At 40.4% G+C, this 22,467-nt stretch overlaps 1 protein-coding gene across 1 annotated transcript; it reads left to right on the plus strand.

Annotated features, from left to right (window-relative positions):
* Window positions 1–108: 108 nt before the first annotated feature.
* On the plus strand, window positions 109–21,780 carry LOC135488539 (transient receptor potential cation channel subfamily A member 1 homolog). The gene is made up of 13 exons (XM_064773174.1): window positions 109–224; window positions 1,427–1,589; window positions 3,402–3,550; window positions 5,514–5,632; window positions 7,375–7,730; window positions 8,240–8,418; window positions 9,971–10,124; window positions 10,678–10,815; window positions 16,053–16,253; window positions 17,418–17,612; window positions 19,013–19,081; window positions 19,861–20,142; window positions 21,119–21,780. The coding sequence occupies exons 1-13, from the start codon at window positions 109–111 to the stop codon at window positions 21,371–21,373; spliced, it is 2,376 nt and encodes a 791-aa protein (XP_064629244.1). The 3' UTR covers window positions 21,374–21,780.
* The last annotated feature ends 687 nt before the right edge of the window (window positions 21,781–22,467 follow it).

A 22,467-nucleotide genomic window follows, 5' to 3' on the forward strand; every position in this document is an offset into this window, starting at 1 on the left:
ACATCGGAATAACACCTGTTTTTAATGTTTGTGTATGCTATTACATTTCAATAATCCAGCGAAGTTCAATACCTGGTACGAGCGCATGGAATCTCAACACTAGTGAACATGATAGTGCCAGTCCACGGCTTCACCGCCCTTCACTTAGCTGCCCAGGCTGGCGAGAATCGGATCGTCCGAATTCTCGTTGAGGGAGGAAATGCCAACATTGAAGCGAAGGCAAGGTACATATACATACTGTGTCAACGGGCAGAAATATTAATAATAAGCCTATTGAAGAGACACTCCTCCACTCCGTGGTAACCGCCATTTTATTATGAAGCAGTGATTAATTTTCATGCATGCAGGCCATAGACTGAAACTGATAATATCGATATCTATTACTCAAAACGCATGGGCACAGTGTAATAAAGTCAAATTTGTGATTAGAAGGTCGTGGGTTCGAGGCCAGTGCTACTATATCTACTGGTTTGAAATGGTTTGGGTTTGAAATGGCCAAGTGCAGGGCAATGTGTGCACGCTTGGGTGTCCACAGAACGCATGTTCGAAAAACATAAGATTTGACAATTAATTCATTTACTTTGAAATGCATGGTCTCACTTGCCAACTGGAGTGATGATAAAAACTATTTAAATTGACTATAGGCAGCACCCAGGCAGACAAGATAAAGTTACGCAAAGTTTCCAACAGGGGTCTCTCTCACCTCAAAGTACGTCTAAACTATTCACCCTTGCACGAGGAATATATTTAGTGAATCAAACATGACATGGTGCCCTTACAGCGCATATAAGTCATCCCAAAAGATGGCCAATTTAACCCCTATGCTCGTGCCTCTATATTCCCATTTCAAAGAACGAGATCAGGACGTGTTTTCATTCTTAGGGTGTTTGATGAGCTGAATACATGATTTGCTGAGGCGCAGGGAAGTAGATTAACCCGTCATTGACCAATGGCTAGTGTCGGTACTAGCATGAATTACTTTCTAACCTCAAAACCTATAAAATGAAGGCCGGGTCTATTTGGCAAGCGGCTCGCCGAACAGGCATCTTTTTTGCCCTGCTTGGAGAGCCGGTTGCCAAACAGCACTAAAAATCAACTCTGTTCGGCAAGCCGGGCTTGCCAAACAGGGCAAAAATACTACCCTCTTTGGCGAGCCGGAGAAGTTACAACATGTTGGCCAATCAGAGAGCAGTGACGTCATATTCGAATTTATATGCGCATATTTAACAATGGCCGACTTCCCGCTCTCGATTCAATTTCTGTTACTCAACTCGGGTTTTGGTCAATAATCCATGAAGAAGCATGTACATGTACATGACTGTATGGATTTACAAAAAAGCATCATGCTTATCAGTTAAATCACGTTTATGACGGGCTTGCCAAATAGTCACTTCCTAAAATGAATCTATTAAATGTACTTCTTCAGAATTACCTGGCCTCACCTGTCTACGTCTCACGTAATCATAACGCCGTTGCACTATGCCGCCAGTCGAGGTTTATTAGAGACCTGTGAACTTCTCCTAGATCTGGGTGCAGATGTGAACTCGCAGCCAAAACGGAGAAAACCAGGCGGCGGATGTGAAGAACAAGTAAGATAATTTTAATACTATGACAATTAGTGGAGAATTGCTGAATCAAAGAACGGAAATTAGGCGAAACAGGAATTAGGCGAAACAGGAATAGGCGAAACAGGAATAGGCGGAACAGGAATAGGCGAAACAGGAATACACCCAAAGAACAACTTGAGCTCAAAAGAGTAATGGATGGCCGAGGAAAAACGTCCGACTATTAAAAGTTGAATGTCCCAAGATTCAACCGAACATAGAAATGGCATTTACCCCGATAATATTACTGCTTCTCAACTGCTTCATTACCACAACAGCATCATTGCTCATCAGTTATGTTTACAGAGAAGGAGCCAATGTGACTAACATGAACTATGAACTATAAATGATAGACAAATTCGGCTGTTTACTGAGTATATCATAACCAAATAGACAGTTTCGAGTAACCATAATGATGTTCACAAGATAGAAAATTTATATTTAGGCTGATTGATAAAAGCCGAGGCACGCTTTTGCAGTCCATTGCGAAGGTTACTGATCATGAATTCTGATTGGCTGACAAAAACGTGACGTCATTGTAAATGAATGAGCATCTGTGTTAACAAGGTTTATGCCTGTTTCGCCTATTCCTGTTTCGCCTATTCCTGTTTCGCCTACAAAATTCCTGTTTCGCCTATTCCTGTTTCGCCTATTCCTGTTTCGCCTACTTTCCAGTACCCCTACAATAAATCGACTCTCCCACGGGGAACCTTAGGGATGCATGTCCTTTTTATGGGGAAAATGTGAGGGGACAATTAGATGATGTTAACGATGTGATGACAATTTGACTAATCAAATGCCATCAACTTTGTTATGCCATGACCGTTTTGAAAGAGTCACCTTGAAAGCGGGGACAGTCCGGGACTTATTTGACCATAGGACCATAGGACCATACTGACACACAGTAAAAACTAATAGATTAAGTAGAGTAAAGCAGTCGTTTATTTTATGAAAACTGAATTCATGAGTTTTTGATAAAAATACATAATATTGTACATTCTCATAATTATTTGATCAAAATCAGCTGTAAAACCCATGTCATAATATACATGTAGGTACAGCACATATAAAGTCAAACAAGGTGGAAAATACATATCATGATATTATGTCAGACAAGGTAACTGATGGCATCAACGTAACTCATTATGTCCCTCTCTCCATTGACGTATTGTTTCAATGCGTACATATGTGGCTCTCCTCGGGTTTGGTCGGTCAGTAAGGGACGGTTCATATTCCTACGTCTGTGGGGAGGTTAGCAATACATTTGAATAGGCGAAACAGGAATTAGGCGAAACAGGAATAGGCGAAACAGGAATAGGCGGAACAGGAATAGGCGAAACAGGAATACACCGTTAACAAGCCGTGAAAGCTAACATAAAACATTGGCTCAACTAGACAAAGTATATTTAATTTCAATAAATTTTCTGCATGTCTATGTCTAAGGAGTAACATATCTTGTAATTTTGAGTTACATGTAAGGAATATTGCCTGTTTGAATGGACGGACAAAACGATATTTTTTATCTATGACGTCATCGTCACGAGAAACAAATAATCAGGTTTTGGTGATATGTATTTTGGTACATGTATTTGTTCTAAAAGTTTAAATTAAAGTAAAATAAATAGCCTCTGATTTATGAATCTTTTCAGCAAAATTGTATAATTTGTGACGTTTTCGGAGTAGCGTAGTGAACAGCAATACGTAACCTGCAATCTGGCCTACTTCGATCAGTGGTGAATTAGTGTATGACACTCGCACTCAATTCATGATAATTTGTTTACGACGTCGTGTTTTCAGTTTTCACCTCTTCATCTCGCCTGCTACAGTGGGAATGCGCAAGTGGTCTCATTGCTCATTGAAAGAGGTGCCAGTGTTACATGCGTCACAAGAAGAACATCAGTGACTTACATGAATTGTCTGGATCTGGCGGTTTATGCTAATCAAACGTAAGATATATCTTCTCGTACATAATGGCTTGCATTTCGGATTTCAATCCTCATACGCTGAACGCCTTGCACAAGATTGCTTGCATTTCGGATTTCGAGCCTTACACTGAAACTCCTTGCAGAATGGCTTGCATTTCGGATTTCGAGCCTCATACGCTGAAACTCCTTGTACATGATGGCTTGCATTTCGGATTACGAGCCTTACACTGAAACTCCTTGTACACGATGGCTCGCATTTCGGATTACGAGCCTTACACTGAAACTCCTTGTACACGATGGCTCGCATTTCGGATTACGAGCCTTACACTGAAACTCCTTGTACATGATGGCTCGCATTTCGGATTACGAGCCTTACACTGAAACTCCTTCTACATGATGGCTCGCATTTCGGATTACGAGCCTTACACTGAAACTCCTTGTATATGATGGCTTGCATTTCGGATTAAGAGCCTCACACTGAAACTCCTTCTACATGATGGCTTGCATTTCGGATTACGAGCCTTACACTGGAACTACTTGTACACGATGGCTCGCATTTCGGATTACGGGCCTTACACTGAAACTCATTGTACACGATGGCTTGCTTTTCGGATTTCGAGCCTTGTACACGAAAAATCCTGGTACATGGAGGCTTGCATTTAGGATTTCGAGCCTTATACGCTGAAATTCCTTCTGCATGATGACTTGCATTTCGGTTTTATCCTGGTTCACTTAAACTCACTTGTGTTGTGTATGAATGTAGGCAATAAAGGCACTGGAAAAAAAGGCACTGGAAAAAAAGATACGGAAAAAAGGCACTAGGTAAAAAAGGCACTGGAAAACAGGCACTAGGTAAAAAAGGCACTAGGAAAAAAAGGCACTAGGAAAAAAAAGGCACTAGGTAAAAAAGGCACTGGAAAAAAAGCACCAGGAAAAAAAGGCACTGGGTAAAAAAGGCACTGGAAAAAAAGGCAATGGAAAAAATGGCACCAAAAAAAATGTATGGGAAGTCTCTGAGAAATCTCTACCACATAGATAAAAAATAAAATAAAAATTTCTATGTGCATTTCTATGTGTAGTTTTTTTCTACATCAACAGAATACTGGGTGGTCCAAAAAACGGAACAGCCTATTTTCAGTAGACAGTACCCTCCGACCAGAAAAACTAGCTTGGATAGGCAGGGAATCCTTATAAAAAATAATACAAAGATCATCCGATTTGGTCCAGTAGTTTAATCAAGTTAGATTCAGGGTTCCCTCACCAATAACCTATTTCTACAAGATACAATAGTTTCACAAGAGTGGCTATTGACATCTAGCAAAACATTCTTGATGAGTCTCATTGCAGTTTTATTGGTGAGAAAGACTTAGAACCACATTACACATAGCACATTACACCCCAAATGAATTTTTAACCTAGAGATTTCCTGGTGCCTTTTTTTCCAGTGCCTTTTTTACCTAGTGAAGCGATTTCCTGGTGCCTTTTTTTCCAGTGCCTTTTTTACCTAGTGCCTTTTTTACCCAGTGCCTTTTTTCCTAGTGCCTTTTTTTCCAGTGCCTTTATTACCGTCTACCGTTGTGTATCAGTGAAATCAGAATGGAGTTTGCCTTGTTTGAGTCAATACTTCAACATGAAAAAGTCGATATCGCCTAAATTTAAGGTTGCGATGCAAGCATCGTTTCAGCTGAATTTGTCGGAGACCTAGGTGTTTACTTAGACAGACTCATAACAATTGGGAATCACGTAATATTGGGATTTTTCTCAACCTTCCTTTATAAAACAGTTGTTATATATATTCATATTCTACCTTATCCATTGTATCAAAAATATATAAGCGAGCTCGCTTTAAATTTTTTTGATCGTATGCATAGAAAGGAGAAATTTCATGATTTTAGGGAGTAAATGAATTGTGAAATGAAGTGGCTGGAAGAATCTGCTTTAGTTTTCGATGCCTGCACTGAATTTCTTCATTTTTGACATACAGAGAGAATGCGTTGGCTGTGATCCGATCGAATAGATGGAGGGAAGCATTGATGAACGAGACCATTTTCCACGGAACGGCTGAAACGACAATCATGGCTAAACTGGTCAAGGTTATGCCGGGTAAGTTGTTTGCAGAATATTAGAAGAATCATGGCGTGAAAGCAAGAACTTGGAGCTCATATCCGGTGGATTAAAAAAAACCGCCCCGAACTTCAGGGAATAATCACTTCTGCTTCCATTTTTGTATTCTAGTGAAATGTAGTTCATTTATAGAGCTGATATTTTTCTGCTCAATTTAAAATTTCAGTGCAAAAAGGTTGATTAGTCTTTATTTGATAGCGAATTGAAACGAACTAGTCAAAAATTGCAATGTCCGAAATGTTTCTTGCGACGTTCCCTGCAGATGGCCAATTAAAGTAATACCTGTCAAACACCATTATGTTTATTTTTGGATCTGAATATTTTTCTAGACAGACAAAGAGCATAATCTGAAACAGTATGTTCACCAGTTGGTGCACGGTAGAAGAGGCTTAGGGCAGAATGGAAGCAGGATGATGTGCCGATTCATCACTTAGTGTAATTTGCAATGATTCTGACATTTTGACTGGCATTTCTTTTATTTGACATACCTTTAACACCTATGGCAATATCAAAATGAAATTTACCCATACTGTGGGAAAAATGTAGATTAAGATATACAAGCATTTTCATCTGGATTAACTGGGTGCCTGCGTAAAAATCCCCCCAAAATAATAATAATAATCTGTATTTATTACTAATTTGAACATTTTCACGATCATCAGGTTTGACAGTAATAAACAAAACATATAAAAGACATTAAAATACATCAAAAATGAAATAATGTTGAGTATAAGACAGTTAATACATGCAATAAGGAAAGGCCGAATTCCTATCAGACTGTTATGTACATTCTAAAATCTTTCTGAATAATGATTCGTATATTTTGAAGCTTTAATAGGCTTTACAGTGAGTTTTTCTAAAGGGTTTCACACTGTTCCTGTAGGTAAAAATGCTTACAATGTAGCTATTTGATTATGAAAACTTTCGTTTGCTGAGTGTCAAATGATTGAGTTGCTCTTTGTTTTACAAGAAACCATATAAAATTTGTTACATATTATGAAAATAACATCATTTGTTGTCTGGGGAAAGAAACCATGAAGGGACCAGGCCTTTATAAGGTAGGAAGTTGGAGTACCAGTCATACCTTTAAAAGTCATCATGGAAGTGGAAGTCATGGAAGCGTCGAACAAAGGTGGTTCCAAGTTGTGCGCTGATGGTTTTATTTACCTACGGTAAAGAAGAAAAGTCAAACATCAATTCATTGGCATGGTTTCTTTCCCAAAACAAACAGTAACACAATCATTTGACACTCAGCAAAGGCAAGTTGTCATAATGAAATGACTTCATTTCAAGGATTTTTACCTACAGGAACAGTGTGAAACCATTTAGAAAAACTCACTGTAAGCCTATTAAAGCTTCAAAATATACGAATAATTATTTTTTAGAAAAATACATTTTGGGGGGATTTTTACCAACTTTGAAAATGAAGGGATTTTTACCCAGTGGATTTTTACTTTCCCTTCACATACAGTGCTCGAATAATTATTTTTTAGAAAAATACATTTTGGGGGGATTTTTACCAACTTTGAAAATGAAGGGATTTTTACCCAGTGGATTTTTACTTTCCCTTCACATACAGTGCTCTGAATTGGGAGATAACATCTTTGTATCTTCCAATGATCCCTTTAGATTGTAATTATGTATTGTTGACCACTTCCTGTAAAGAGTATGCCGAATATTGACTATATGTAGTATTTTAACGATAATGTGATTATTTTCAGTTGTGGCAAGGGAAGTCTTGGATAATTGCTTAGAGTCATCGCCAAAAGAACAACCACGCGAGCAAGGCAGAGAAGAACCGGGGCTGGAAACGACATCAGACCACAAGCAAGACAAAGAGGCGTTTGACAATTTAGAACATTCAGGGATGCCGGTGTTTGATCGATTAACACTCCATCAAGTACCTGGTAGTAATAGAAAAGAAAACGAGGAGGAATTTGCATTTAATGACGAGTTCATCTCCGATGAGGAATGGAGGAACGCGCTGATCAAAGACCGATATGCGAGAATAGTTTCAGGAAAATTTACCATAGATCGAATGCTTGTTGTCAGGAAAGGTGACTGTCTCAGACAAATGGTAAGAACCCCTTTTTGATTTTTAGCTAATATCAGTTTGAAGATCCACCCATTCAGCTTTTGAACAGCTTTCTAGCTACAGCATTGTATCCATGACTTGCCGACTGTGTTTCCTCGTGAGCCCTCAATTCAAGGGTCATTTGTGCAAATTGATGCTCTGACAACGTAAGGCGTAGTTGGTTCAGTCTGTGATTTGAGATATGAACAAAAAAGGTTGTCCAATGATAGCAACAGAAGGTAAGAGTTGGGGTTATTTAGCATTATCATAAAATTGTCTGGTGTGGACTGGAAAAAAGGTTCATGGCTCCAGGGGTTAGCATTAGTACATAAAAAGACGGACCCTTTACTCATTTCGTTTAAAAAAAACAACAAATAACATGTTTTCTTTCTTGGGTAAGCGACAAAACATTTCACTTCTTTTCAAATGGCGTGCGAAACAGGAAGGAAACACTCTTAATGCATTCTTTTCCTTTTTTTGGATCTAACCAAATTTCTGGATTCCACTTACAGATCCGTCACAATAGAGTGGAGCTTCTCTCCCACCCACTGGTCAGAGTCTTGCTGCTACTAAAATGGAGGCGATTCGGACGGGCGGCCTTTTTTATGAATCTGCTATCGTATGTGGTCTTCCTATTCTTTGTAAACGGATATGTGCTCTCGACAGCGTTCATGGCACCTCATCAATACAAGTAGGTAATTTTTACTCACAGAACATATTCAATTGAACCATGGTATGAAGGAGGAAACCGGAACTGCGAAGTAAACCGACATAACATGGTCAAATGAACTCTGTGCTTGTGTTTAATGACCCAATAGCTGGGCCATATCATGATCTAACTGATGGAACCGATGGCCATGTGTATGGCAAGCCGTATGTCCAATAACTAAGAAAACCTAATTTTCAGTAAGAAAACCTGGTTTTCTTCTTTTAAAACTTAGTTTCATGGAAGAAAACAATGTTTTCTGGAATAAAACCAGGTTATATACATGTCTTCATCAAAACCTAGTTTTTATTGAAAAAGACCAGTATTATATTTCTTTTAAATCCTGGTTTCCAATCCATATGAGGGAAAACCTAGTCTTTTTACCCCGTACCAACAACATGGCACGCATGGTTCGTCTGGGGGAGAGGTTGGGTTGGAGACCTGGTTTTCTTCTTTTAAAAAATTAGTTTCATAGAAGAAAACCATGTTTTTTTTCAATGAAACTAGGTTATATGGAAGAAAACATAGTCTTTATCTTTTTTGAAACCTGGTTTTGAAGAGAGAACATGAAACTTATACTTTTTCGAAGAATACTAAGTTGTTTTTAAAAACCTTGTCTTCTTGAAAGAAAACCTAGTTTTTTTCCCATATAACATAGTTATATGAAAGAAAACTATGTTTTCTTCGATAGAAACCTGGTTTCATTGAAAAAGACCTGGTTTTCTTAAAGGTCACCTGCAACACTCTTTACCTTAGGGAAAAAATGATAGGGCATAAGATAACAAGCACAGTGGTGAAAACCGCATAAAAAGCAAACTACCCATCTTCAGGTTATGGCAGGTAGAAAATTCAAACATTCCAGGTGGTGCAGGAAGGACGAACTGATGATGTAGATTGTGCTGTAATGAAATAAAGTTTTTTAGAGTTTCATGCCTATATTTTAAAATTGCACATTTACCTGTTCCCTAAAAGCTCATACCTGTGACAGGGTAATTAAAATATAAGCATGAAACTATCAAAACTTTATTTCAGTACAGCACAATGTACATCATTAATTTGTTCTTCCTGCACCACCTGGAATGTTTGAATTACAAACTGCTATAACTTTAAGATGAGTAGTTTGATTTTTATGCGGTTTTCACACTTGTGTTTCTTATGTTATGCCCTATAGTTTTATACCCCAAGTTAGAATTTTAATAAAAGCATTTCAGGTCACCTTTAACTTCCATCAAACTGATTTTTGAAAGAACCTAGGTTTTCTTAGTTATTGGACGAACGGCTTGTCATAAACGTGGTGTGAAAAACAGTCTGATGTTCAAACAAATGCTCGATTATCCTATTTTCAGCATTATTCTTACGATGTGCCATTAGGCTGGCTTTTCGGGCTCGAACAATTTTTTGCTAGTGGTTGAGGGTGCGTGTTAGCGGTCATGCTTTAAATTGGGTGGCACGGTGATTTAATTATGAAGCATAAACCCACGTCACCGTCCAGTGGTGGCACTGGGGACAAGTATTACAATATTCTCTTGCTTTTTAGAGACTTACACATCCTCCAAGACCTCAACGGCACAGACTGTGAGAGGATCAGGCATCACACAGCAACAGTTGGCCCTGAGGCTCTTATATCAACATTCGGCCAGGTTTGCAGGATCGGCATATGGATCCTAGGCATTTCGCTGCTGCTTAAAGAGGTAGGAAGCGTGTTCATTGCACTAAATGGGGGTTGCGAAGTACCAACTTTCGGAAAAGTAATTGAAAGTGTTTGGAAGTTTGTTTGGCAAAAATACACCTTAAAAATTGACTGTGGATGGGTCTTGTATTTTTGATCGTACCCCCCCCCCCCCTGGAAACCCAAATAACGCCAAAGAAGTCCATTGTCCCCTGAAGCCGGGGTGGTCGATGGCATCCGACGTTCACTTCAGTCCTGTTTTCCTTGAACAAGTTTCAGTACTGGCTACACAGATCCCGCGCTCTAGGGTACACTGTACAGCCTGCTTGGGACCAGCCCATGGTTCCCAGTAGCTGGGTTTGTTAAAGCGCTGTCCTTGTCGGGGTGTGTGGTTGGCGAGCAAGTCTCAGCCTCCAGGTTGGCTAATGCATACCCCACTTCCTTCAAGTGTGGCATTCTTAAGGGACAACCAACTATGGAAAGCCCATCAGTTACCCAACAGAAAATACAAGTTCGAACTGTAACTGTCAAAATTCAAGTTGAAAACAACTATCTATTACTTGAATATATTTCAGGTGATTCAGATCCCGTTCTCAGGGCTAGCTGGATATCTCAGTGGTATTGAGAACTACATCGAGTGGTTTGTATATCTAACAGCAATCCTCCTTGTTGTAGATTTTGAACAGTGCCAGACTGAAACAGGCTTACGATTGGTAAGTTAAAAAAAAGAACAATATTATTTTCTTCCTGATAAAATTCTTCAAATTTTCGTTGAAAAACAGCCACGTACCGACTTTTTTATGCCTCAGCCAATATCAGTCGCAGATAAGATTGTATAGTCTGCAGTGTAGATAGGTGCCCGCTAGTTTTTTTTCCTAATACATACCGGGTAACCATTGATTTGTGCCATATGAATATGGCTCTGTGAGCTTACATTACATTAAAGCTTGTGGCACCCTGGACGCCAACTCAAGCGTTCAGAGAGGGGTTTGACAGAACACCTCTCGCCGCCAGAGTTAGTGGCACGATGATCCCGAAGAACACACACCTGGCGGTCAATGGCATCATTTGCCCGTTTCGTGGCCAGCTGATACCAATCATAGACCACAATTTCAATGGGAGGTGCTAATTGTCCGTCATTTGGTTTGGCTCATTATCCTAATGCAACTTCGGAACCGAGGAGCGCCACTATCGGTGCTGAGACAAACCAGGCTACTGGGTGAGAAATTTCTTTTTGCGGGAATGATTTGTACTGCGGTCATGAATAAGAGAGTAAAGTTGGCCCGCCTGGTTAGTGCCCGTGCTAGGGGTGGGAGTGGGGGTGGGGGATCGGGTGTGCAATCACCGTCCTTTAACTACAGATTTATTATCTCTTTATTACTGCATTAGGGGCAAGTAACTTCAACTGTTTTATTATCCGGGATCTCAATTTAGGCACAGGTTTATGGGGTCGGTGAAGGGGGGGGGGCAACCTGCAGCGTGTTAAAAAAACTTGACTCAATTACAACTTGATTCCCAAACACGTGATTTCTAGGCCACGTGAGTGATGTAAATGAAAACAAACCCTCTCATTGGTCAATGACTAAACCCTCTCATTGGTCAATGACTTCGGCAATCATCGGAAATTTCTGAATCAAACCAAACGATGGACAATTAGCACTTCCAAATTTCAATACGTGTTTTAGTTCCAACCGTTATCTTCCCATTCTGAATAAGAAATAAAGAATTGAATTAATTAGCTTAAAAATTGGAGGTCATAATTTGAGTTTTGAACAATCCTGCAGACTTTAGGATGCGACATACTCACTTCAGATTTGGACTCTCACATCGAAGCATGGGGCGTGCAGGTCCAAAAAATACATTCCATGTAATTGGTATAAAAATATTAGGAAAATTAATGCTCAAAAGGCCAAGATTTACAATTTTCTGAATGTTGCACATTTCTGCCAAAATGTTTTTAAAAAGGCGATCGTTAGCATCTGTAATGCACAGGTGGCTATATTATACAAAATACAATTTTTCAAATAATATCCATCCGCAAAAGAGAAATCGGAAAATATCGCGCGCCGACCGCCAGTTTGGCGTTGCTATTGTAATTCACTTCATTCCCGCCACTGCCAAAAACTTGTTCGGATATTTTGTGGTCAATAACAAATCAGGTTAATTGGCCTATCTCTGACTGACTGACTGACCATGTAAGCCGAAACTGCATTGAAATATATTTTTGAAAAGATTATATCTGCCCGACGAAAGGAATTAATCTGCATGTGGATAAAGCATTAGTTCAGAGGATCGCCGCTTGTCAAAAGTGTGGTGAACCCCAACCTTCAAATTAAAGAAATTTAAACTCAGCTCAGAGTAACTTGGCATCCATCATAAAGTAAGAGGATTTGCTCATTGTATTCTGAAATCAAGTAACCAAGTAACTTAACCCCAATCAAGTAACCCAAAAATGTCCTGTCGGCCGCAAACTCCTGACTTTAGTTACACCATGCCACACTGGGGATGCCACATTGGGGAATTTTCTGGCGTTTAGGCACTGGTTGCGAAAGAAAAACCTCCTCTGGACGTCGGAGATGGCGTCTGGTCTGCCTAGCGAAGACGTCCCTCTTCCCTTTTTGTCATGTTTGTTGGACACCCTGTTTTGGTTAGCTGGTTATTATTGAAGGGTTTTGATGGCAGTAGTGATTGTGTCAGCCCCTGTGGTTTAGAAATAGACACTCTTATAAACGTTTAGACTTTATTCAGAAGTAATAGTGGTTCAACTAGGCCTGAATGCCTTAGTGTTGGGAACTCTCTATTGTGTAATGTTTACGGGGTATGAGCTAATTTTGGGTGTTTGAGCAAAATACAAAAACACTTCCAGAGTCACTGGGTAGCGTCTAGGGCCTTTTTGCAGAAGGAGCTCCTGTTCTGATATCCTGGCGCTGGTGCCGTTAAAACTGCTAGACCGCAGTGGAACCTTCTAGCAAGAGTCGTGTAATGCGGCTTGTCCACTTGCTGTTGGCAGTTGTCTGAAACTTTCCTGGCGTTGGTGCTGTAAAGTCGTGTGACGCGGCTTGTTCACTCATTGACAGTGGACTGATTATTCGTTCAGTGCCTGAGGGCATAAGGGGTTGAGGCGACCCAAAAACCTGCTCTACACTGGTCTCACCATTATGTTGTGGAAATACGATACGGGAACAGCCGGCCGGAGTTCGCTACGTTGTTTACTTATCCATCTGTTGCTCGTACCCCCCTGTACCCCACAATAATTGTTGTAAATATTTAATCAGTTTATTTTAACCACTTATTATTTAGTTCTTGCCCGGAGGTACCAATAGCCTTGACGCACTTTGTCATAGCTAAGCCTAACGGTTATCTAGGGTGGTTGTACTTCATTAAGCCCGCAGCACACTAGCCGCCAACTTTGGCGACAAGAAGCGTTCAGCTGACGCCTCTCGACGTCGAAGTTGGTGGCCAGTGGATCCCGGTCAGAGCACACCTGCCCAGAGTCGGCGTCCAGTAGCGTCTTTTCCGCCACTTTAGGCTGCCATTTTAAAATCATGTGACATCAACACGCATACTGATTGGCCATAGCCTCACCGCTGACGCCAATTCAGGCGGCAATCCGTAGCACACCTGCTTCTTCTTGCGTTTAAACGCGGCGACACGCGTCAAAAATCAAACATGTCAAATCAAACATTTGGCGTTTAGTTGCGGCAAGTGGCGTCAAGTCGCGTTCGCCGACGCCGTTCGTAGCAGACTAGGGATTTTTCAGGCTTTCAGGACTCTTGCGGCAAAAACGCCAGTGAACGCCGAAGTTGGCGGCTAGTGTGCTGCGGGCTTTACCGATACTTCATTTAAGGAATTTATACTGAACTGGAGGTATTGGTTGTTTCACCAAAACTGCGAGGGTGGAGCTCAAGTGTAGATAAAAACCTTGGCAGATTCTCAATTTCAACAACAAAAAATGTAGTTTCAATTGCATTTGACAGCTTCCACATTTTGCACCAACCCAAGCGGTTATTATTATTCATTTATTTATTTCTAACGAAATGTGTGAAGTAACAGGCTTTATAACAAGAACATGATTGTTGTATTGTCACAGTTAAAAACGAGTTTCACTCTGTGCATAATACATTTATCAACTGCTCTACCTCTACTCTTTGTAGAATAGCAAACTTCCTGCGGTCGCGCATTCTCAATAAGTCCCTGATTACTGGTCCGTTAGGCTCCCTTTCCTCGAATGTCTCTTTCTTTAGGCACCTATTCCATAGAGCTATACCCTATACTATACTAAACGCGAACAATAGTTTCATGGTCATGCACCCTTTGTGAAGCCATTGTTCGCGTATAGTGTAGTATAGGGTATAGCTCTATGGAGAAGGTGCCTTAGGCACCTATTCCATAGAGCTATACCCTATACTATACTATACGCGAACAATAGTTTCATGGTCATGCACCGTATACCATATACCTCTATGGGGAATAGGTGCCTTAGGCACCTTCCCCATAGAGGTATACGGTATACTACACTATACGCGAACAATGGCTTCACAAAGGGTGCATGACCATGAAACTATTGTTCGCGTATAGTATAGTATAGGGTATAGCTCTATGGAATAGGTGCCTTACAGGTAGATTATCAATAGTACAGCCGAAAAAGTCACATACTTTCGCCAGATTTCGTGACACACTCGTTCCTCCCAGAAGAGTCAGTTCAACACTTATTTATATTCTCTTGCTTTCACTACTGTCCATACAGCTTTTAAAAAATCTCACAAATCTCTTAAAAACCTGGGCATCGGACTGTTCGGCTCTACAAATAGACGGCAGCAATATACGATGGGTTCTGAAGGGTAACCTGAATAACTTTCAAATGCAATTTCTCCAAGCTGTGTTGAATCTGATAAAAGATCGATGAGAATAGTTCCACAGTGCGCTACCGTAAAATAACATTACATAAGATTTAAACAGCCTGTACTTTACTTCGAAATCACAGAAACCGAATAATGATATCATACAGTTTGTTCGCTTGTACATTTCCGCGATGACGTCGTTAATGACGTTCTTCTTAACGTCAACGCCAACCAAGTGACCTAGGTGTTTTGTATGATCTTCGGCCATTATTCTGCCGTTCCATATAATGAAAATCTCTTCATTCGGCTCTTTTATACCGAAGAAAAGCAAAATACTCTTTGCGGCGTTAAATGTGACATGATACTCCACTGAGAAAATATTGCATATCTTCAACATTTCCATCAACCCACATTTCATTTGAGATAGAATAACAATGTCATCGGCGTAGCCAAACGCCCCCATAAACACGTGACCAATATGACATCCTAGTTTGGAACATTCCACTCGTTGAAGATGTACATCCATATACATGTATATGCAAAAAAGAATTGAAGATAAAACTCCCCCCTGTTTAATCCCATGGCCTGACGCTATGGTTGCCTATTCTGAAACAATTTAGTTTGGAATGAACCGCACATTACAATGTAAATGCATATGCGCCAATGAAGCCTCGTTTTGAATTCAGTAGTTTGGGTAAGGAAAGCATTTCAAAAGCACTTAAAACCACATTATTTGACGTTTAATTTGAGATGCTTTAGAATAGAAATTGATACCTCACGTCGGTATTGATTTTCTCCCAAACCACTCGGGTTGAGCTAAAATATTTGCCAAAGCCTTGGCTACGCCTCCGTTTCGGTCTACATTTTAGCTCCACCCTCGCGGTTTGGGTGAGACAACCAATAGGCCTACCTCTAGTTCGGTATCATTTCTTTAAACCATAACCGCTGAATTCAAAACAAGGCTTCGTTTGCGCATAGTGCATTTACACTGTAAATTGTGGTTCGTTCTACATGTATATGACTATGGCAACTAGCAGGCACTTGTCATCACCGTGTATTGCATTTCGCCATAACTTTACATCTTGCTCACTCTCGTTCCCTTCTTTCAGGACTGGCAATGGCAGCTTGGTGCACTCTCTGTGTTCTGGAGTTGGATCAATCTCCTCCTATTCATTAGGAGGCTACCCGTGTTCGGTCTCTATGTCGTTATGTTCACCACCATCCTCCGATCATTCCTTCTCTTCCTACCCGTGCTTCTTCTCTTCATTGTGGCCTTTGCCATCTCCTTTCACTGTTTACTGGCAAATCAGGTATGTAGACCTACTGTGTTTCAAATAAAATCATATCCTACTTTAGAGTCTTAATCGCTGCCGTTTTGCTTCTTCATAAACTACTTCAATCACCGACTAGTTCAACAAAGTGTGTATGCGTTTTTTTTCTGTTCAGATAATCATTACACTATATTGCTTAGTGTAACCGTTGATGATACCGCGAATCAACGGTTTAGGAAGAAGCCAAATTTTGGGAGGATTTTATCGAAGAATCAAGGCCTGAGGGAAGAAGTTTGCACTGTACAGAACTAAACAGAAAAATCAAATTGGCTCAAGTCACTTTTTTCAACCCTCCGTGTTCTCCATTCGTATACACACGCAATTATGTATAAACCCTGTCTGGCACGTTGAGAACTGCGTTATAGGTTTGCGTTCAGGGTATTAACTGTGTCATCCAAACTACTAATAAAGGCATTGCCGAGTTTGGTCCCTAGCACTTGTTGGGTGACTGACACAGTTTGGCCTTTTACACGGGACCAAACCGATCAAGATTGATCTGCAATGTACATGTACACGTAAACGCGCATAAATGTGATCTGGTCTGGTCTGTTTTGATGTACATGTACATACCAATACATGTACGTCATTAAAGGCCAATACACCAGGTATTTGGCCATTTTCCCGCTGTAAGACAGTATCAGAAGTGCACCAAACAATTTATACAACACAGAAAACCCCAATGATGCAATTTGCCCCATTCACCCACAGGCACTTGGGAATAATACCCCCCCCCCCCCCCCCCCAACTCGACTGACAACCCCCCCCCTCCCACTGACTACACACGTGCCTGTGGCGTTACCGTGTAAATGGCCCTAATAATCCAGCGGTGGCTCTTACTACAGACAGCACATCCTAGGACCCTAGCTATCTATGTGTATGCCAGTGGCAATATTATTAGACACAGTAGCATTAGCCATGTTAGCCAAAATGTTCTTGCAAGCTGTGTCCGGCACGCCTCAACTTTTAGACTACCAAGCAGAATCTTGTTCAGTGAAAGAGGGAGGGGCTGTATGTTCGAGGACAAACTCTCGAGCAAAGATCTAGAGGACAACTTATGTTGGGTAGAGCTTTTTCGTGTTTGGTGATTACCAAACGTCAGTCCTTGGATCTGTGACACATTACAACATTCAAACCTAATTTCAGGTATCATTTCGCTATGAGATTACCTCTATCATAAAGACCTTCGTCATGATGGTCGGCGAGATGGACTACGGTAATATGTTTGATGACCGAGCAAGCGAACAACAAAGGGGAGTGATGATTTGGTACGAGGCCGTCACCTATGTACAATTTGCTCTCTTCCTTGTGGTTATGGCGATCCTAGTCATGAATCTATTGGTAGGTAATCATACAGAAATGGAGTAACACAAATTGGTGCAACTGCGGCTCAATAAGAGCTATAAACATTGTAAAACAAAGAGTTCCCCCGATATCCAATGAGCGGGTTCTTACTTTGACCACCAGGGCCCATATTCATAAAACCCTGCTAAACTAGCAGCCAACTAGGCCTTAGCAGACTGCCAAATGCCTAGTTGGCTGCTACATAGTATGCTGCTATTTTCCTATTAAGAAAACCCTCCTAAGAACATTGCCAGGTAGTTAGTTGTCAACTGAGATTTTGTTAGTTGTTAGCTAGGCATTTGGCCTTTGTCCCAAACCACATACCACAAGGCGCGTTAGTTTTACTTTCAAAAGGGGATGGCATGCAAGCATTTTGTGTGTGCCTTTCGACTTGATATCAACATCTAAAATAATTTGTAACTCCGCATAGGATGGACGGTTTTTGATTCCGTTTGCGGCATATGGTTGGAATTGTCTATTATTTCCCTATAGGCTTTTTTTCAATGTTGCAGGGTTTGATAGTTTGATTTTGAGAATTAAAAAAGGCCCCCCCAAAAAAAGATATACCCGGTTGATTAAATTTAGTTTTTTCCACGTTTTTGAGTTTTGCTGGAAACTGGAGTTACTTCTAATACTTTAATTAAAACGAAATTTTCATTTAATGTTCGTGATATTGTATAGAAATTATCAAAATGTTGACATTTTGACATTTTGACATTTTGATATTCTTTGATATTTTTTTGGGATTTTTCAATGTCATTGAATACTAGAGGGGGTAACATGAGCATGCCTAAAACATCAAATCAAAATATCACCTGTAGAGGCAGAAACATATCAAAACTAGTATGATTACGATGATATAATATATCGCTCAAAATTTCAAGATTTCAACATGTGATAATGCTCAAATTCACGGAATATGTCATGGAGGGAATGAACAGAACACAGTTGCATTGCAAAATATTGATATTTTGATATATCACAAAAACAAAATAAGTATGACTCTGAATATCCCGTTCTTTTCTCTTCACACTGTGCAATTTTGCCAGCTCCTGAATTCATCTTGTCTCTGACTTCAAGGTAGAATTGACAAAATTAGTTGCAAACTAGTGACTTAGAGCTACCCCAGAGCACCTCTAAAGTTAGCACACAACTTAGCACCAAACTGAGCTTAGCAGGGTTTTATGAATAACACTTAGTATCCAACTGCGCTTAGTTGGCAGCTAGGGTCAAAAAAAGTTGCCAACTAGGCTTAGCCGGCTTTTATGAATATGGGCCCAGCACGACACACAAGTTAAAAAAAAATGTAGTTCTTTGATTTCTTCTGTTCCCTTCATGAAGGTTTAAAGTGAAACATCCAATTTGTCGTCATGCATATACCATTTTGATCATTACAGGTTGGTTTAGCTGTCGATGATATTCAGGAGGTGATGAAACAATCACAACAGCAGATGTTAGCTTTACAGGTGAGTATCTTGACCAACCATATTCTACATCCACACTGATCATGAATCGTGCAACTGGAATTGACCTGTCCCGAAACTGATGTTTTTTCGCCGAACTCTCAGTCACCAGGCCAATAAATCGAGTTTGGGCATGACCCTACAATGTAGTTGCACGAAGAAACAATTACCTACATGTAATTACCCTAATGCAATTACATGTACATGTACTTGGAGGAGGAAAAAAACTCTCAAGAGCCGAGCACACGCTATATGAAAGAAGAACAAAAACTGGTTCAAACAATTCAAAACAAACCACTTCGACCATTGCATTGATAGAGAAATCGCAGAAATTGATCGTCTCTCATCATATCTTAACAAGTAGTAGCTACCGGACCCTGGAATCCTTGGTCCTAAGTGGGCCCGGTTGTTAGAAAGCATGTCTTCAGCTGGTAACAATCATGTCGGCATGTTGTTGCATATATATCAATGTACAAGTACATGTATATGAAACAACATGTAACATGATGTTACAAGCTGATATACTTGCTGACAATCGGCCCCTGGGGCGTAGCTAACCTTTTGGTCGGGGAAGGGGAAAAAAGGCTCCTTGGGCACAATATCACTTTTTGATCTATTTTTCTTCTCCAAAATCACGGACAAAACTATTTTTGGTGGCTTTCCGGGGGGGGGGGGCATCCCCGCGCAAGTTAGGCCTCTGCCAAATTATAAACACTTCCGACCTCACGTTTTACTTCTTGCACAACACGGTATAATCATCATTTCTTTAATTTTTTTTCTAGGCAAAGTTTCTCCTCGATTGTGAACAAGTGATTGATGAAGTGCTTTTATTCCTCAAAAGGCACTCTGGTGGTTTTCTCGCGAAGGATGGCAGAGGCAAGGGAATGGCCGAAGTTGGGCGGGGGGATGATTCGACGAAATGCACTTATCAGGACATTGTGCAGAGGGGACCAAAACGCAACAGGATCTGTCTAAGGAGGATCACGGGGCCCATGGCAAGGATAGCACGGAATTGGGTTATGTCTGAGACCGCCATAATAGAGGAATGGTACAATTCACGACAGGTAATTAACACAAACTTGGTTTGAAATCATCAGAGTGTGATCAGATTATTTCTGTTCAGCCCACACTTAAGTATTGCCTACAATGTCGAGTTAACATGAAGGTGGATTATGGCTGATTTGCAATTCACAATTCACGTGTGTTTCTGTGGCTTCATACGGGTTGATATGTCGATTGGACAATCATTATTTTTTCACTTGATAGTCACGAGGCATGACATGCGACAATGTGATTTATATGTGAACTCGGTCTCATCAGAAGACTCTAGTAACTCTGTTCCTCACCGCTCAACATCGGAGAGCTTCTGCCCTATTTTAAAACGCGCTGCCATAGCGGACTCGCGTACCATGGTCACGTGAACCACCCATTGAAGCTAAAGTAAGCTTACAGAGAGTTTGCACACCCTTCCTTTTCTCAGTCTGACTTCATCTACGAAGTTGAGTCAGAGTTTCCTGGTTAAACTATTTGATTTAAACTGATTGACAAACGTTTCCACTGCATCTTTAAAAGAATATTTTGAATTCCAAATTTAACCTGTGCATAAGATGGATGAAACGAATCGTTATCGAAGTCGTAGGCCGTCTCCACGACTTGGAATACGTTCGTCAATTCTGTTGCATCGAAGTAAAAGTCGTCATAAGACGCTATGATAATCAAAGTGGGAGTCTTAGATGATACGCAACCTCATATACGATTGCTGATTCACACGAGAAAGGAACTCATCTAAATTTTTCAACTTTTAAAAAGCTCAGTTTTCGCATTTCTATGTCATTAGTAGGCTGGGGGACCATTTTGGAACAGTTTTGGAATATCACGTCAACTTGCTTAAACGCCGCTCCAGCCAAACTCACTTGCAGTCGTACAAATAAGCATGCTGAGATTTCTCGTTGAGAAAGTTCGGGTAGGTATGGGAAGAATATAGACCTTGCCAGAAAATGTCCGCCTCTCCCTTTATACCAATCGGTTCCTTTCCTTCAGGCGACCCATGGCAAAACAGACGAGGACATGAGCAGGATACCAGAACAGATTGAAAGCTTGGCAAGGAAGCATAAGGAGCTACAGGAAGGCTTGGTAACGGTCAAGGAAGAATCCAAAATAAGTGCTCGAGATATAAAGGAACAGATGAAACGTGACATGAATGAAGTGAAAGAAAACATAAACGCAGAGTTCAGCAAGATGACAGGAGAAATGAACAAGATATCTAAGATGTTAGAAACATTCTCAAAAACCTAATTCTATTTCAATAGCAATCATTTCACATGCATTTTATATAATTATCTGGACGTACCTGAACTGTATAAATGATTATGGAGCATGACTTAAAGAAGATCGCTAAGATGTTTAAAAAAATTCTTGAAAACCTTTTAAAAAATGTCAGAATGTTTTTAAAGCAAAAAAATTAGGAACATGTCCATCTCCCTCTCTTCAAAAACAAAAAGTTCGTCTACTGGAATCAGAATTCTTTCTGAATAAACAAAATATCTAGAGAACCAAAAAATAGAGTTTCAAACTAAAAATATTATGTATTTGGGGTATGACCGCTACCTGGGGACCGAATCGCGGCCCCTTGTGATGCCCGGTTTGGCCACCAGGGGGCTTTTGGCAAAAACACAAAAAGTGCAATAAGTCCGTAATAATGGTCGCATCACGCTGACATTTTTATGGGGATATCACATATCAAATATGTTTTTGATTTGACAATGCCGCCACACGTGACTTTTGAGAAAAGGTGGCCGACGATCCCGTAAATGCCGGCTTTGCGATATACACAAAATAATGTGTTTATTGCAACAGACTGCAGTTTGTTTTGCAAAAATGGAGAAGCTGTTGGAAGAAATTGATATCCGGATGTAAAAAAATGACCAATAAGGTTAGTGAGTAGTTTTTGTAATTTACGCACACACGGTAGTGTGTATGGCTATTCTTTTTTACGCTACTTTACCCTAAAGATACTCGGGCGTGGCGCGAGAGCGTTCAGGTCTCACAAGCCAGTGCGGAGAATGTCTTCAGCTAAACCAACGAGTAGGCCCAGGTCTGGGACGCGAGGCATATCATGGAGTCTGTTGCTGACACAATTCAAATCTCCCTCCTTGGGACTTTCTCCAAGTGTTAATTGTTGATTTAGGGATGTTAAGGAAGTCAACCTTAGATTCGTATATATTGTCAGTGCTGGTCATGTTTCAAGCTTAGACTGCCAAGCGGCAAATGTTTGATTTGCATTGGTACGCATCTTGATTCACTTAGTATTTTTACACACTTTTTCAAGTGTCCTGAGTTTGCCATACTTGGGGAAATACTTAATATTTGTAACATAATCGTACCGATTG

Source organism: Lineus longissimus, chromosome 5, assembly GCF_910592395.1.
Source record: "Lineus longissimus chromosome 5, tnLinLong1.2, whole genome shotgun sequence".
NCBI lineage: Eukaryota > Metazoa > Nemertea > Pilidiophora > Heteronemertea > Lineidae > Lineus > Lineus longissimus.

Coding starts and splice junctions, on each gene's coding strand:
- LOC135488539 (XM_064773174.1), top strand. CDS start 109: ATGATAGTGCCAGTCCACGGCTTCACCGCCCTTCACTTAGCTGCCCAG. Junction 10,125..10,677: donor TTTCGCTGCTGCTTAAAGAG/GTAGGAAGCGTG, acceptor AATATATTTCAG/GTGATTCAGATCCCGTTCTC. Junction 16,254..17,417: donor ACTGTTTACTGGCAAATCAG/GTATGTAGACCT, acceptor ACCTAATTTCAG/GTATCATTTCGCTATGAGAT.